Source organism: Pterocles gutturalis, unplaced genomic scaffold (assembly GCF_000699245.1).
Source record: "Pterocles gutturalis isolate BGI_N339 unplaced genomic scaffold, ASM69924v1 Scaffold52018, whole genome shotgun sequence".
Lineage (NCBI taxonomy): Eukaryota > Metazoa > Chordata > Aves > Pterocliformes > Pteroclidae > Pterocles > Pterocles gutturalis.
Window position 1 is genome coordinate 11198 of NW_010122476.1, and position 15239 is coordinate 26436.

The 15239-nt window shown below is 40.1% G+C and overlaps 1 protein-coding gene across 2 annotated transcripts; it reads right to left on the reverse strand.

The window, feature by feature from the left end:
• Positions 1–9924: 9924 nt before the first annotated feature.
• FOXI1 (forkhead box I1) lies at positions 9925–12066 on the reverse strand. Of its 2 annotated transcripts, none has more exons than XM_010077518.1 (2): positions 11496–12066; positions 9925–10199 (listed from the first exon to the last, which is right to left on the reverse strand). In XM_010077518.1, exons 1-2 carry the CDS (start codon positions 12064–12066, stop codon positions 9925–9927), a joined length of 846 nt encoding a protein of 281 aa, XP_010075820.1. The 2 variants fall into 2 exon arrangements, with proteins under 2 accessions (XP_010075820.1, XP_010075819.1); XM_010077517.1 differs by having other exon boundaries at positions 9925–10478; positions 11493–12066.
• Between the last annotated feature and the right edge of the window lie 3173 nt (positions 12067–15239).

The following is a 15239-nucleotide window of genomic DNA, read 5'->3' on the forward strand; positions in this document are numbered from 1 at the left end:
TTGTAAGGTTTGTATTTTTCCTTAGAACAAATCTGGGATCAAGAAAACTTAATGCTTAGACCAAATAAGAAGTGAACATCACCTGTTCATTAATGAGGTTGTATGTAAGATGACATATAAGTTAAAATTGTCTCAGTATGTAACATCTTTTAGAACTGTAACTCTGTATGCTGTCTATGAGCGTGCTATGAGTGGAGATGACTTTCAGTGCAAAGTAAGATACTTTTTCAGAGAAACTAGTAGTCATGCTAGTCCTATCAAAGCACCTGGGATTTTAGAACACACAAGACTAGCCCCGTGGCAACCCAGTAAATTTTCTATAGGTGGACAAGAAACGTATCAGATTTTGTTCTGTTTTCCTGTTATAGAGAGGCAGAGAGATTAAATGTGTGATGGAATATAGTAAGGATCATGTAGTAGCATCCCAGGAATTGGTAGTTTTCAATATCTGCATGCATATTTGTTTACCATCTCTTACAAGTGTGATTCAGTCCACATGAAGAGACATTTCTCATTTAACATGCATGTTTATGTTGTCAACCTGATAGAATTGCATAGGAATTAACCCCAAAAAGTTAAATGAAAAATAATGCTCATTTTATTGCTCATTAAAGTAGGTCTACCCAATTTAACTCAGAGTATGATCTGTGATAAGGCCAGTTTATTAGTATTAATTTTACCTCATCCTGTAGAATTTTGTAGTCATATGATTTTCTATTAAATTATGTCATATAATCTGAACAAAAAAGACCCTAAAAACCTCATCTTTGTGCAGATGTTACCTATTTCACTACGGGAGGGACATCATGCAAGTTCAGGGGTTAAAGAAGTTCAAGCACCCAAATACATACCCAGTCTGACCAAGGAACACTTGTTTCCAGTGCCAAAATTAAAGAGCAGGTCCAGGGGAATTCCTCGGACCTGAGTTAAACAGGGCTATTGGCAGCTATGGCAGGCCTAGGGTAGGGAAGGATCTCAGAATACCCTCATTTGCAGCTGAAGCTGCACTGTCCCCTGCAGAAGCCTACAAAGCAACAGACAGGGAGACTAAGTAAATGTCAAAGCCTGCATCCTTTCTCTTTCCATGCAAGAATTGTGCTAACCTTTTTTTATTTTTTTTTAAGAGTAAGATCTGTAACTAGAGATCTGCCCACTTATTGTTGAGTGAAATGCAGGTCTGTCTTATGAGCATGTTGGTTTAAGTCAAGGTAGATAATAGTATCATCAGCATTAAGTAACCAGGTTCTCCCAGATGACAAAGAAAAAAAGATATCACTCTACCTTCTTTGAACTTCTTGCGTTCTTAGCATTCTTTCCATAAATCATTTAGTAGCTGCCCTATTCATAGGAAAATGTACTGCTGAAGATAAAAGGTGTTTGGTTTTTTTCCCTCCACTCTCATTGGAGGGAAACATAATAAATTAAGCCTGATTTGCATGCAGGTTTGCATACACAAAACTCTTGTCATGAACTAGCAAACAATAGGCTGCTCATGTCAGAACATATTATTTAAACAACAGCATAAAAAACAGCTACTGAGCTGTAAGGCACATCAGTGTTACCCTACCGCTCTGTGTTACTGATACTTTGCCACGACAAATCTACACCTCTACAAAGACAACAACAAGAAAGAAACTCAGCAGCTTTCTATCTCCTTGTGCTGCCGTCCAGATAACCTCCATTGCTTTGTGGGACATCCTGACAAGAGGGAAATTCTGAGTCCTAGATGAGTCTGTATGCAGAATGTATAAGTATAAAAAGCTTTCCCTGATGACACAAATGTTACCCCTCTCTTTCAATGTGCTGCTTGGAAGCATACATCATTTACTGGGCAATGTATAATTAGCTACTATCTATGTGGATGTTGCCATGAGACTTAGCATTACAATGTTAAGCAGATTGCTTCTGCTACCGGTGGCAGTGGAGGAGTAAAAGCATGTTACTAATCCAGCTGGACACGCTGATATCGTACGTCACCCACACAGTTTCAAGCATGGGGAAAAACTTTCCTGATGTGGCATGTAGTTACATCAGAACTGCTGACAGTTCTTCAGGGAAAGCATTAGCATGCCAAGGTTGAGCTCTGCTTACCTCTTGGAACTACACAGGTTTGATGCTAACACCTGCTTAGTGCCTGCTTACCTTATCTTCTGGAATCTGTCAGAGGAACACAAGCAAGGGGAACTAATTACTGTAACTCATCACTAGTAACTAGGAGGCAGCAGGAGAGAGCTTTGTCTGGAAAGGATTTAATGAGAGCAGCAGTAACAGTTCAGGGCAGTTACCCAACGAAAGCATGCCTAACATTTGAATAATATTGCTGGCAGTCTTTGTCACATAGTGAAAGCACATTTGAACATTTTTTAAAATATACTAAGTGCAGAAAGCTTCTGTCATCCTAGGGTTAGGGTGCTCCCTTCAGATTGCCTCTGAAACATTTAGCAGAAATGAAGGACGACTTCCAACATTAAGAAACTGCTCCAGCCAGACTTCACTATTTGTTTTGGCAACTATTTCCGTTTAAAATGCACTCAGCTTACACTGGAGAAGCTATTTATTTTCCTATGAGCAAAATGCATGCATACAGAATTTCTTAACCTCCTGGTTCTATGATTGCACGAACTGAGGTAGCTGATTTTGCACTGTATGCTGTACTTTTCCTTGTGACTTTTGACTCTGGCTGTTGTGTGAATGGCCTGTCCTACTGGCTGCAGGTCTGATCTGTTTCAGTCTACTATGGCAATCCTACATGCCCACAATAATATTTAAATCAGCCACGTTCCCCACTTTATCTGCCACTGAACTATAGTTGCACCTGGTATGAAATGGACATTTAACAGGTGAAAGCAATGCCATGTTACATTTTAAGGACTTGATGTTAATAAGCATAGCTTCCAAACTTTTGAAACCCATCCAGGGATCTAGAATATTGTTAGGTAAATTAAGATCGGACAAGGGCAGTATAGGCCACGCAGTGATATGAATCACAAACTATTAACTGGGACCAAAATTCTTAGGAGCTCAGTTAGATGGTATTCTAGTAGTTCAGGATTGCATCAGTACCTGCTCATGCTGATCTTTTTGACTCAGAGAACATATACCTGTAATACCTCCTTTTCCATGGTTCTCAGAGATGTAATTCCATGGGATTACAAGCATGATGTGTACATCTGTTCTAGCCAAAAGGCTGTAATTGTACAGCATAGAAAGCACTCATTTCCTGAGCACCACCTAAGAGCCTATGTACCAGCAACTGCTTTTCTGCTTTGAACTAAGAGGAGCCAGTTCACAACTGTCATCCATTCTATGCTAAACCTGAGTCTAAAAATCAACAGTAAGAGAATGAGAAAAATTAGAGGGACAGATGGGAGACAGATACAAATAATTTCAGAAAAAAATGTAGGGATAGTGGCATGAACCAAAAAGATGCTGGTGTAATTTAGCATGTCTTCAACAATTTGAATTTTTTTATCTGGCATGTTTGTTTACCTATGTGCTAATCTTAAAAACTGAGGCAGGCTTATGCTATTCAGCTATTCTGTTGATTGTTCCAGTGATGATAATCGGTTAAAAAAATGGGGTCCATTAAGTTAAAAAAGAGATAAAAGATCAGATCAACTCTGGCTTGATTTTAGTGCTACTAATTTAAATCAAAGCAGTTAGATGGCCTGCTTGATTCATGGGCATGCTGAGAATATCAGATGCCTAACATCAACTGGGGACATAAAATGGCAAACTAAAAAGCTGGTGGCTGTAAGATTTCTGGAGCAAGAACAGAAAAAGGAAGAGCAAAATAAGTTGAAAGTAAAACAAGATTATGAATATGCTCTACTGCACGCACCCACACCATGCAAGTGCTTTAGAGACCTGTAAAGATTCTTCAGCTCTCCATTCATTTAGTTTCTACTGCTACAAATAGAGAACTAAGTATCTGATTTCCACACACAGTTTCCAACACTAGATTTTGGTAAGGACTTAGTAGGCAACAGGTTCAAATTTTGCTCATCCGATGGTCATTTCTGACAAAAGACACTATTATCTCTCTGAGCAGAGAAAAAATTCAGTGAGTGAGGAAGCATTTTAGAATGGTATATACAAATACCATTGTAAAAGAAAAATCAGGAAAAACAATCCATCAGTTAATCACTGTGTTAGGCCCCAGTCCACCAAACTACTGTGTACTTGCAGAGGCCTCCTGAAGCCAAAGAGCATTAGAAGGGGTCTGATGCCCACATGTTGCTAGTGTACTTTACAGGGTGAGATGCATCAATCAGTCAGTGTTGGCTTAAATAGACAAGGAGCTCAGCTCTCCAGTTTCTGTTTAAATAGAAAGCATCTGGGGTACTCGGTACTTTGCAAGACCACTCCGTGAGAGAAGATTTTATCAGGAATCTTTGTCAAAGGATCAATTAATAGTTTGTTGTTTTTTTTTTTCACCAATTAAATAGGAAATGAGCAGGCAGGTTAAGAGTTAGAATTAGCTACTTCTAGAGTTGGCTTGAGTTGCTGCCTTGCTTCTTAAAGAGCAACGGATATCATACGCTGCACAATGCTAAAACCATAGTTTGCTGCAAAGACATTTGGAGAGGAATACTTTTAGGATTTAAAAAGAATCAAAACCATGCTGAGGCAAAGCATAGTTTGTATTGCAATCTGGCCAACACGAGACCCATAAAGATGAGTTTTAGAGAGGTATTCTGAAAATTTGCACAGGATATCAGCAGGCAGTATATTGTGCAAGTCCACTCAGGAAGGCTTGTTTGGGTAGATGGAAGTCCATACCACCTTACAACTCAGATCTGCAGCGTAAATAAGAAAAACTTAAGTGTCTTTCTGTCCAGGTACTGACAGCCCTGCAGGTTTCTAACACATGACAAATACTGAGATGTACTTAACAGCAATACCTCCAGGACTACAACAATACAGATTCTTGCAGCTGTCAGCACTTACAGCAGGGAGAGCTAGAGGTTACGAGACCATACAGCAGGCTCTTGGTTCATACTTTACAGATCTAGAGGTGTAGATCCATTGGAAACAGTTGTAAGGGTTGCTGTAAAGTGCCATAAACTGGCAGTGTGATGAATTGGCAGACCTACTGGGAAGAAGTTAATTATTTTCCTCACCTGAGAATGTTTTCACATGAAGCAAACAAAGAAACTATTAACAGTACTAAACAGTGAAGAATTTCATAATGTAGCCCATAATGGGAGAAAAGTTAGTGCATTGTAATGCAGAACGTGTCTGGCAAAGTCTCCATTGCTGTTTACTGGGGAAGTAAATACTGGCAGGACTGGAATGTGATTTTCCTTCACAGATACCTGCCTGCACCACACCTGTTGGTGTCATCTTTAAATAAGAAGCAACATTTAAGCTCTCATCAGTGTATCATCTGGAAGGTCAGGCATTCCAGAATCTTATAGCTAAATACAAATCTTTAAGCCTTGTGGTGCAGCTTTACTCTTCTTCCACTTTGTAAGAAGATTACAGTCTTAGGTGTTTGCTTTATATGACAGGCATGAATGAAACCTAAGGTATTTGCAAACTCTTTTCATGGTATTTTGCACAGTGCCCTGCAGTTTATTTTTCTAATATTTTTTCATACATGATCAAAGAGCTAAGAAAGTCATTTTGCATTTGGAAAACTAGGTAAACAATAATCAGACATTTATATTGCTAATTGTTTACTGAGCATTGAAGGAGTGTTCATTGCCATATCAAGAGGCTGCAGCATTGAGGTTTTTTTGGTGTGTGATTTAGAACAACAAGCTTGGCCCCTGAAATAAATATGAAGCACAGAATAAATTGCCATGCACATCAATTGCGTTTCCTTCATGTTGACTGTAACAAGAGATTTAGCAGATCTTACTGCTAACAGCTCTCTGTTGTATCCCCATCACTAGTGCAAACTTTGCATCTAATGTTGCACCTCTGTACTCTTCTCCTAAGCTGCCTGCAATTATCTGATCAATGAAAACTATTTGGGATTTGGCAGATGAGCGAGTCTCACATTTATGTTACCTTGTTGTGGCTTCAGTTTGCTTAAATCTACTGAGGTTTTTTGATTGGTGGGTTTGGTGGTTGGTTTTTTTTGTAAATAGATATTATTGGTTACAAAACATTTTGTTCCACAGTGTTTCAGGTTTAGAAAAATTTATTGAGTTGTAGATGGGGCTCTACCTGTACTGCTGGGGCATGAAGGACCCTGAAAGCTCCACGTTCTCAGCTAAAGCAGCAGCTTGTATTGCCGGACTCCAGGGTTTGCAACTGATCCCATGACTGGGTGGAACTCTGAGGCTGTGGTCTAAGGGGTCCCTAGCTGCCCAGATCTCTGCTGTGAACCCCCAAATTACTAACATGGTTTGGGTTTCAACACCCTCCCTGGTCCTGGTGCCAGGGCTGAAGAGTTACAGACTCCAACTCCTGCAGACCCAGGGCATGGAACCAGGAAACTGTGGAATAAGAACCCCAGGAAGGTGTTTCCAATGAGGTTAAATGATGGTGAAGCTGCCCCAGGGATTCTGCAGCAGTATACTCCATACATATGTAGCAACTCATTATGCATTTATCATTAGTCAAGACACAGTGCCTACCAGTGAAGGCTTCTAATATTTGCAGTTTTACTATGGCAGAAGGAAAGCAAGTAGTAACCTATTCTGACTACTTTAGGGCTGGATGTGTTTGTGGCAAGATGTGAGCAGCCTTTAAGAGTTAACTCAACATTTAAACCCAGGAACAAAAAATTGCAGAGTCACGGAACACGGTGTCCACAGTGGTATGTGAAGATAGCTGCATCTCAGCACAAAAAACACCCCAAGAGTGAAATAATCAATCAAGAATCTTTACAGAAAAAGCAGCTCAGAGTTCTTGTAGCCCAAATTATCTTTTCAAGCAGCATCAATCAGTAAGATGTTTGTAAATCAGACTATAGGTATGTAAAGATCAGCAGTGTTTTAAATATATTTTAGGTACAGGTCCTAGTTTAACATCTTCTTTAATAGCATACTTAAAAACAACACAAAAAGCCAAAAAAAAACACCCCTAAAAACCAGATGCTCTTCCTTCCAAAAACCATGTTACCATATTGGTAAAATACACAAATAGGAGCATTACCTTTGACAGAGCAGTGCTGCTGCTCATAGAACAGCAGTTAAGTTTCCCTGCAGGTGCTAGACTGATGTGCAGTAGCTCCAGGAATGTATCAATATGGCTGATTATCAAAACCAGTTCTCTCTGAAAAACACAAAAATACAGATGAAGAGTGCTCCTAATTTGTTTTTTGACAAAGTAGTTCTGTTTTAAGGAGAAATAGGATTACATTGCATACAGTCATCTTTCCAATCCTTGAACAGCAGCTTTATCAACTGAGCTGGTGTGTCAAGCCAGCTGAATGGTTGCAGGGGAGGTAGTTAATCTCTGTGGTCAGGGAACCTGCTGGAAAACATACCTTCGTCTGTGAAGAACTGGCATTTTGGCTGCACTTCCTTATTGCACCTAAGCCAAAAGTGGTGTTTGGTTGACAGCATCTGGGAAGCAATTAGGCACAAACCCTGGTCCTTTTGCATACCTATAAGGATTTCCTTTTATTATTTGGGGCTGGGAACTAGGAGAGTCAAACAAAACACTGAGTGACAAAGGAGTTGCTTTTAACTGTCTGCTGTTGTTTAGCAACATCATTGTTCTTACAATAATTTGCACCTTATTTTTCTGCACACTTTTGCTCTAGAAGTGCCTAATGTAACATTCTCCATTTCAGCACTACAGGAATCAATTTCCTCTCACTTTTGTGAACCATATACTCCACAGGAACTGTATTTCTGGGCAATTTGTTGTATGTCTGCTGAATCCAAGGCATAAGACCACTGACTAAATGTGTTTCTCAGTTGTCAAATAAGCAAGTCTCTCTGTAACAAATGCTGCCAGCTGCTGAGTTGCAGGGCATCTTATGGCCCACCTACTGGGCTGAGATTCTTGGAAGGGTTGTAAAATTCTGAGGGCAGGAGTTACAGCTCAGGCCTCAGCATGTGCCTGACTTCAGAGTAACTTACAGCCATGGCAGAAGGACACCAGCAGAAGGTCATTTGATTTTTTTCCTTAAGCAACGTTAGCAGAGTAGGTAGGTTTCAACTCCCAAGTGAGAACTTATGGGTACAAAATTGTGAATAGTCAGGACAGCCTCGATAGTGAAAAAGTTTAAACATAAGAAATAAAATTATAAATAAGAATGCATAAAAGATTGCAGTCATATTGGCCAATTGGCATGTGAATATAGAGTCTGGTTTCTGAATTTTTAAATGATCAGCACCACCTAGCTCCAGCAAGGAAACTCTAAGAATGATTTTTATTTAGTGATAGTATTTTGCATAATAGCAGCCAGTTATATTCCTCAGGCATGCAAATTTTGATTGCCTAGACACATGCTATCTCAGTCTCTGACTTTCTGCAACTGCTATACTGCTCTTTTTCCTCAGGCAAATTGCTCAAGTTAAACTATTAAGGAGACTTTTAAAGACATAAGTAGTATAGTACACACACACAGGTACACACTCTTCCATACAAATGCTTTATTAAAAATGCTTCTGGGGTGGCCCGTAACAAAAAGTTTCCCATGTAGAGCTTAAAAAAAAAATTAAGACAAAATAGTATCTATTACAACACATTAATATGTTTTCTGTCATTCAAAAAGTCTGGTCAGTGCCCTGATGTGAACAGTTAAACTTGCTGTCTATGTATGCTGCAGGCTATCCAGTCTGAGATATTACTGTACATAAACATGGACTTGATTCATGTCTTGGCTTGAAAAAACAACATATATTTCAAAATTTTGTGGTTACAGTAGAGCGTAGGAAAAATAAGCATTATTTCTAATATTTACACAAGGACAAACAGCATGGACTTTTACAAAAATGAAAAAAAAATACAGTACAGGGACTTTCACAATATCTGCAGTTGATACTTCGAAAGATCCAGCCTTTGGAATTGAAATTCAGAGACAGTCAAACTTTCTACCTCCCCTTTCTTCCTCCCTCTCCCACCCAGTATTCAACTTCTTCACTAAGTAGAAATGATTCATGTAGAACTTTAAGATAGAACAAATGTGTTTTCTTTTTAGAAAACACAAGTATGAAATGCATATGTGTTCATGACAGATCCTGTTTTCCTTATGTGAACACATTTGCATGTGGAAGACAAAAAAAAAATTTACCCTGTAATTAGAACTGAAAACATTAATATCCAGCTGCACCAGCAGAAGACAACTACATTATATTTTGTTATACTTCCCTTCAGTTTCAAAATGACTGTTGTGTCCATGATGATGCTAGCTTCCTTCACAGCCATATTCCCCCAGGGGTTGAAAGGAGATCAAAATTTAGACAATGTATGCACTAGTATGAGAGGAAACCAAAGACAGCAGCACCATCCAAGTGTTGGTTGTTACTCACTATACAGTAGTTTTTATTACAGATCCTTCAGTGTCTCAGAACAGCTTTGGCCAAATAAGAACTTGCCAATCATGTTTAGTACAGACAGGCTATATCAGCAAGAGAAGATACTTAAAGGTATAGCCACATTTCTATTAGCACTTTAAAAAGCATAGCAATATTTGTGCTATGACAGAAAAAGCTTCATACCTACGGCAGACAGTAACTTCTCAAGGATGTCTGTAGAGGACCATAGTTGGCAGCAATACAAGCACAGTGTCTCAGGAGATCTCTACTCTTGCTGTTATGATCCCTGATTTTTTATGTGGAGCTGCTGAATGTGGAGTGTTTGTGATTTGAATAAGTATAATGGGTAACAAGTTGGGGCTGTCAGAAGGTAGGATGCAGTGTAGGTCCCAGAGACAAAAGGCTAACGCTAATCGTCTGCCCACAGATAATTTCCTCTCAGAAATAGCTATATTTTAGTGTCTTAAGACTCCTTCATTTAAACCTCTGTTCCTTCCCTGGAATACAGCGTGTTATTAGTGCTGATACTGCTGTAAAAATGAGTGTTAAACTGGTTAAGCACAGAACTGCTGTGGCCAAGGTGGCTAGAAGGCATGGAATTGGACCACTCTCCCACACCATGGCTTGGGATATTAGAGAGTGGAGAGTAGGAATTAAAGCCTACCATATTCTGTCCCATTTTGTCAATGGGTTCAGAGTTGAGTCCCAAAGGCACTGACCGGCTCCCCGAGGTAGAGCCGTTAACATACGCAGTCATACTGGAGAGGAAGTTACTGAGGCATGGGTTACTGGAGGATGGATGTGGAGATCCTTTCTCAGGTGAATTGTCAGTCCCAGGTGATGAGTTTTCCAAGATATCCTGATGCTCTACAGCTTTGGGGCTGCCAGTCAGGGAACTATCCTCTGATTTCTCAGATGCAAGAGTGGCAGCACTAGCCCCAATGTCAGACTTCCTTTTCCGCTTCCTGCGAAAGTTTCCATTGTCAAACATCTTTTCACAGTTTGGGTCCAGAGTCCAGTAATTCCCTTTTCCTGTTAAAGGGGACAAAAGCACATTTTTAGTTAAAAAATATGCACACAGAAAAGAGATCTAGGGGTTTACAATGTTTCTCTCATTTCTCAGGAACAGAACAATTGCATGAGCAAAAAACATGTATTTTTTAATAACACAAAAGCAGAAGTCTGTCAAAGTCAGAAAAAATAGTGTAGTTTTGGGCTGTATCCTTTAGCCTTGACTCTTCACACAGGTAGAAGTACAAGGGGAGCCACTGGTAGGGCTTTTTGTTTCTCCTTCTTGGTGAGGGACGGAAGTTTTCAGTATACAGCTGTTCCTCTGAATTTACAGCACTGAGTAATGAAATCCCATACTAGGCTGCTCCTCCAGATTCAGTGGGGTAGGTTAGGTTTCTAACAAGATAGAACCAGATTTTTGGCCCTGCGTGGCAGTGTAATTGAATGGCTTTTAAATGTTGCCAATGGTTCTTAAGCGCTATTGATAGAAAACAATAAATAAAGGAGCAATCTGACAGCATGTCAGCCAGGTTGGAAACAGCAGAGGTGTGATTCCAAGCAAAACACTACTTAAAACAAACAAAATAAAAGCAGCCTGTTTTCCTCTTGAGAATTACGGTTGACTGCCTAAAGCTACTGGATTTCTTTGACAAATCTGAGTTTGCCTTATCCCCTTTCCATTAATTCCCAGTTAAGTTTGACAGAAATCATATGTGTTACACCAAATGGGTTTTGAATGTGACTTGCTCAGTTAGACTGCTCTGGTGCTTGCTAAGCGTCATGCTCAGCACATTGATCCATTTGCAGGAAGACCTAGAGCAGTAAAGAATCCACTGCCCTGCAGAGATTTAATAGCAACACTGATTCAGACCTCAACCATGCATAGTTGCCTCCTAGTTCAGACCTAAGAAAAAAGACAAACTACTATGGTATGTCCTGTATCTAGGCTATTATGTCCCTTTACAATGTATTAGGCATTTTAAAATTAATCAAGTTTAACTAGAAGGGGGAAAAAAGAGGGGCAGAGAACTATACCTGGATCATCTTCATCTCGGGGCACCTTCTTGAAGCAGTCGTTGAGAGACAAGTTGTGCCGTATGGAGTTCTGCCAGCCAGCTTTGCTTTTGTTGTAAAATGGGAAGTTGTCAGCCACGTACTGGTAGATCTGGCTGAGAGTCAGCCTCTTTTCAGGTGCTCCATGGATAGCCATGGCAATAAGTGCAGAGTAGGAGTAAGGTGGTCTAACCAACTTCATCAGCTCTTCTTGGGATGGGAGGGGAAGCCAGCCAAGGTCAGTTCCTCCCAAGCCGTGCATGTTAGGCAAGAGCTGCCTTTGCATCCCATAAGACTGAGGAATGAAGGGACCGGCATTGGATCCTGGGAGATATGGTGGTGGGGTAATGGAAGGTCCATTTAGCCAGAGGTAAGGATTAGGAGTGGTGTTGTAATCCGTCGTCTCAAAGGTGCTTGGTCGCTGTGGACTAGGGATGTTCTGTGGATGGAAGAAGTTCTCATAGTAGATACTCATCTCAGGAGGTTCTTGACCAATATTTGGAAACTGTGGGCTGCAGCGTGGTGGAGAGTGCGTTTGTGGATCAAAGGAGCTCATGCTCTAACAGAGGCAGCTGATAAGCTATGACACACCTGTGCTACTGCTCCTTTCCTGAGACAGGTGCATCACCTGTGCCCTTCCCTACCTACTTATGCACCTGTAAATGGTTCAGCTTGTGCTGCAGGCTCCACCCCACAGCCCTGAGTGGCTGCAGATGAGGACGATATCCTTTTTGGAATGCTGGCAGTCCCAGCCAGTCACTGATGTCACATCAAGTAAACCTGAAAGTTACAACTCTTTATCTTCTAAAATGAACGAAGGAATTTTCCACTAATGTGATGCACATAAAAAAAGCCTAAGGTGCCTTGAAGTCAAAACCCCTAATCAGAGATCCTCCCCTTTCTACCTTTCACAATGAAGCTTTAGCACTTAGTATTTCTTTATTTCTTTTTCAATAAAAGCTATTTTGTCATGCTGCTAGTAACACCTCAGAATGCAAAAGTTATTGTCAATGAAACAGTAGGCATATATATACTGTAAAAACAAAAAAAAGAAAATAAAGAAAAAGTCAGACCTCCTTTTCTTTCTGTAATTTTAATTGCAGAGTTGCTTGTACTTCCCCCTAGGCAATCACAGTACTACACACAAATTCTGTAGCTGGTTACTCACGTGAGTAATCTTACTGATATAAATGGAATTATTCCCTAAAGTAAGGATTAATCTTGTGAGAAAAAAAAATTCAAGCTTAATCATCAAACCTTTCTTTAGAGCTTAAATTGGTAAACTGAGGTGGGAAATCATTATCTCCTGCTTCCTCTTTGCTACAGGATTGGTGCAGAGACCTCAAAAAACCTCTTAGCAGAATTTCCAAACAGGAAAGAGGCAGTGTTCAGCACAGCTCTTTTCAGCTAATTTCTAATGACTTCATTTGTATCTGTACAGACAAAAACTGATTCCTTAAAATTAAGTAACAAGGAAAAACCTCTGGCCCTTTTATGACTTGGAAAAATACTTACTGCCTTGCATGGCACCCTGCGCTTTCAAAGGAGGAAAAAGCACAGCTGCAATCTCACCAACACCTGTTTCACAACGAGGACAGCTCTTACAACTGTGTCACTGCATAAAAGACTGCACTGTAGTTAAAAGCATAGTTGCAGTTCCCTTCAGAAGTGATATTTGCATTTTTTTTTAATGTTTAAGGCACATTTGGAACTTGACTCAGCTTTAATAACCCATGCAATTAATAAAACTCCTTGTACGACAAGGCCTTTAAGATAGCTCTTGTCCTAGAAGTTCTGCAGAAATGTGAGTTTTGACCTGCAGATTTGAATTCCTGGCTGTACCACAGACTTCTTTTGCTTTGTCACACATTCATCACTTCATCTTCTGTGCTGTGGCACCACCAAGATTACCCCCCTTCCAAAGCATTAGTGATTCACCAATGTCATATTCATCTTGTTGCTGCTTTGAAAAGTAGGTAACAAATTTCACTGGAAATACAACTCAAATACTGAGTACAGAGTGACAAAGCTAGCAAATTTGCCAGCTTAGAAATGCATCTCTACAGCTGTTATTTAAAAAAAATACATGCTTTCATGGCACATAAAATCATTTGTACTACAATTATGGACAGACAAGTTGCTATTTTAATTTGGAAGACTGGGAGTTCAGAGTTTGTAAATTCTAACTAGCCTATGCAGAGATACGCATTAAACACAAAAGTTAAGTGGAACATAGTGGGGCTGGCTTATCTTCTAACTGACAACTGCTGTGCAGAAGGTGACTTGGACAAAAACCCAAGTGATGATCCATTTTTCATGAAATAATAATGTGAGCGCCTCCCTCCTCATGAAAGCTATCTGAAATATTTTTTTCTCTGTAAGAATCTGAGTTACAAACGTGCAAAAAGCTAAGCAACATTGCCTACAGTTCCCTAATTAATTTACTAACATATAGATATATTTTAAAAGTATATCTGTAGTCCCAACAAAACATTTAGGAAATGCTCAAATGAGTAAAACAGGAGTCACTTGTACTAAGACCCAAAATATAATATGAAAACATAGTAAATTTTTGATCCTCTCATCAAATTAGATTTTTTCTTCAGCTTTTTTGGGGCAAAACTTGCAAATTTATTGCTGCCCAGGGTTCATTTATTCCAAGAAGTAAAAACTCACCTAACTGCATCATGGACTTTGATGAGTGGCACCTAAATACTTATTCCCTCAGGTGCTCGGCATGCGTAGTTACAGTTAAAATACACTCAAGTGGGTGTTGAGTGAATACATCCTTTGAAAATACGACAGGCTTTACAACGAAAAAAATACTATTTCTGCAAGCAGAGACTGATGAAGGTTTTAAAACTTTGTCTGCAAATTAATCTTTACAAAGTGTTGGTGCAGAGCATTTTAGCAAGGTCAGGCCTAGCTGTGCTCTGCAGCTGCCTGAAAATGCACGTTACTGCCAGACCTACCTTGAGGTGACATCTGAGCAAAGTATCACACACAACTAAGTAAAGCAAGGACTGGGGTGAAGAATGGCAAGTACTGCTTTTTAGAGCAATGAAGTACAAAGACAACAGCAGGCTCCTGCTTATGGAGCTCTGAAAGAGTGCAAAGGTCTGATCCCTCCCCGGGATGTGTGTGCTGGCACAGCTTCTAGCACAGGTATGATCCGACTGGCAACATTTTTCTTCCAACTGACTGTACCCGATTTACTCAGACTGGAGTATAAACAATGCCAGTAAAAATGGTACTTTGTCAGTACTCTGGGCACACCTTACTGCTTGAGAATCACTGCAATACGTGTTCCCGTATAGTACTCCTGCTGCAGATGCTCATATGCAGGCAAAAGGCAGCAGGGAAAGAACAAACTTTGCTCAAGTTGTGACTGCTGAACAGGGCTGGTCAGAACTGGAGTTAATTAAACCCAGCCAGGAATCCTGCCCTGCAGCCCTCACCACTGAGATTGATGTTCTTGGCAGGGCTGGAAGGAGAAGGCAGCAATCCCAGAAGTGGAGAAATGAGAAGAAAAATGGTGAGGCTTCCATATGATGAGGCTGAGAAAAGGTGATATGCTGACCAAGCTATGCTAACAGATCACGTTTAGGGCTGAAAAACTCTAGAAATAAATGGAGGCTGATGCTGGAGTCAGAGTTTAGTGATCATTACTTCCAAAGGTCATGCATTGGGTTAGGTGAGATCTTCGTAGGCAGGATGCGTCATGTTGTT

Coding starts and splice junctions, on each gene's coding strand:
- FOXI1 (XM_010077517.1), bottom strand. CDS start 12,066: ATGAGCTCCTTTGATCCACAAACGCACTCTCCACCACGCTGCAGCCCA. Junction 10,479..11,492: donor CCGAGATGAAGATGATCCAG/GTATAGTTCTCT, acceptor CCCCTTTAACAG/GAAAAGGGAATTACTGGACT.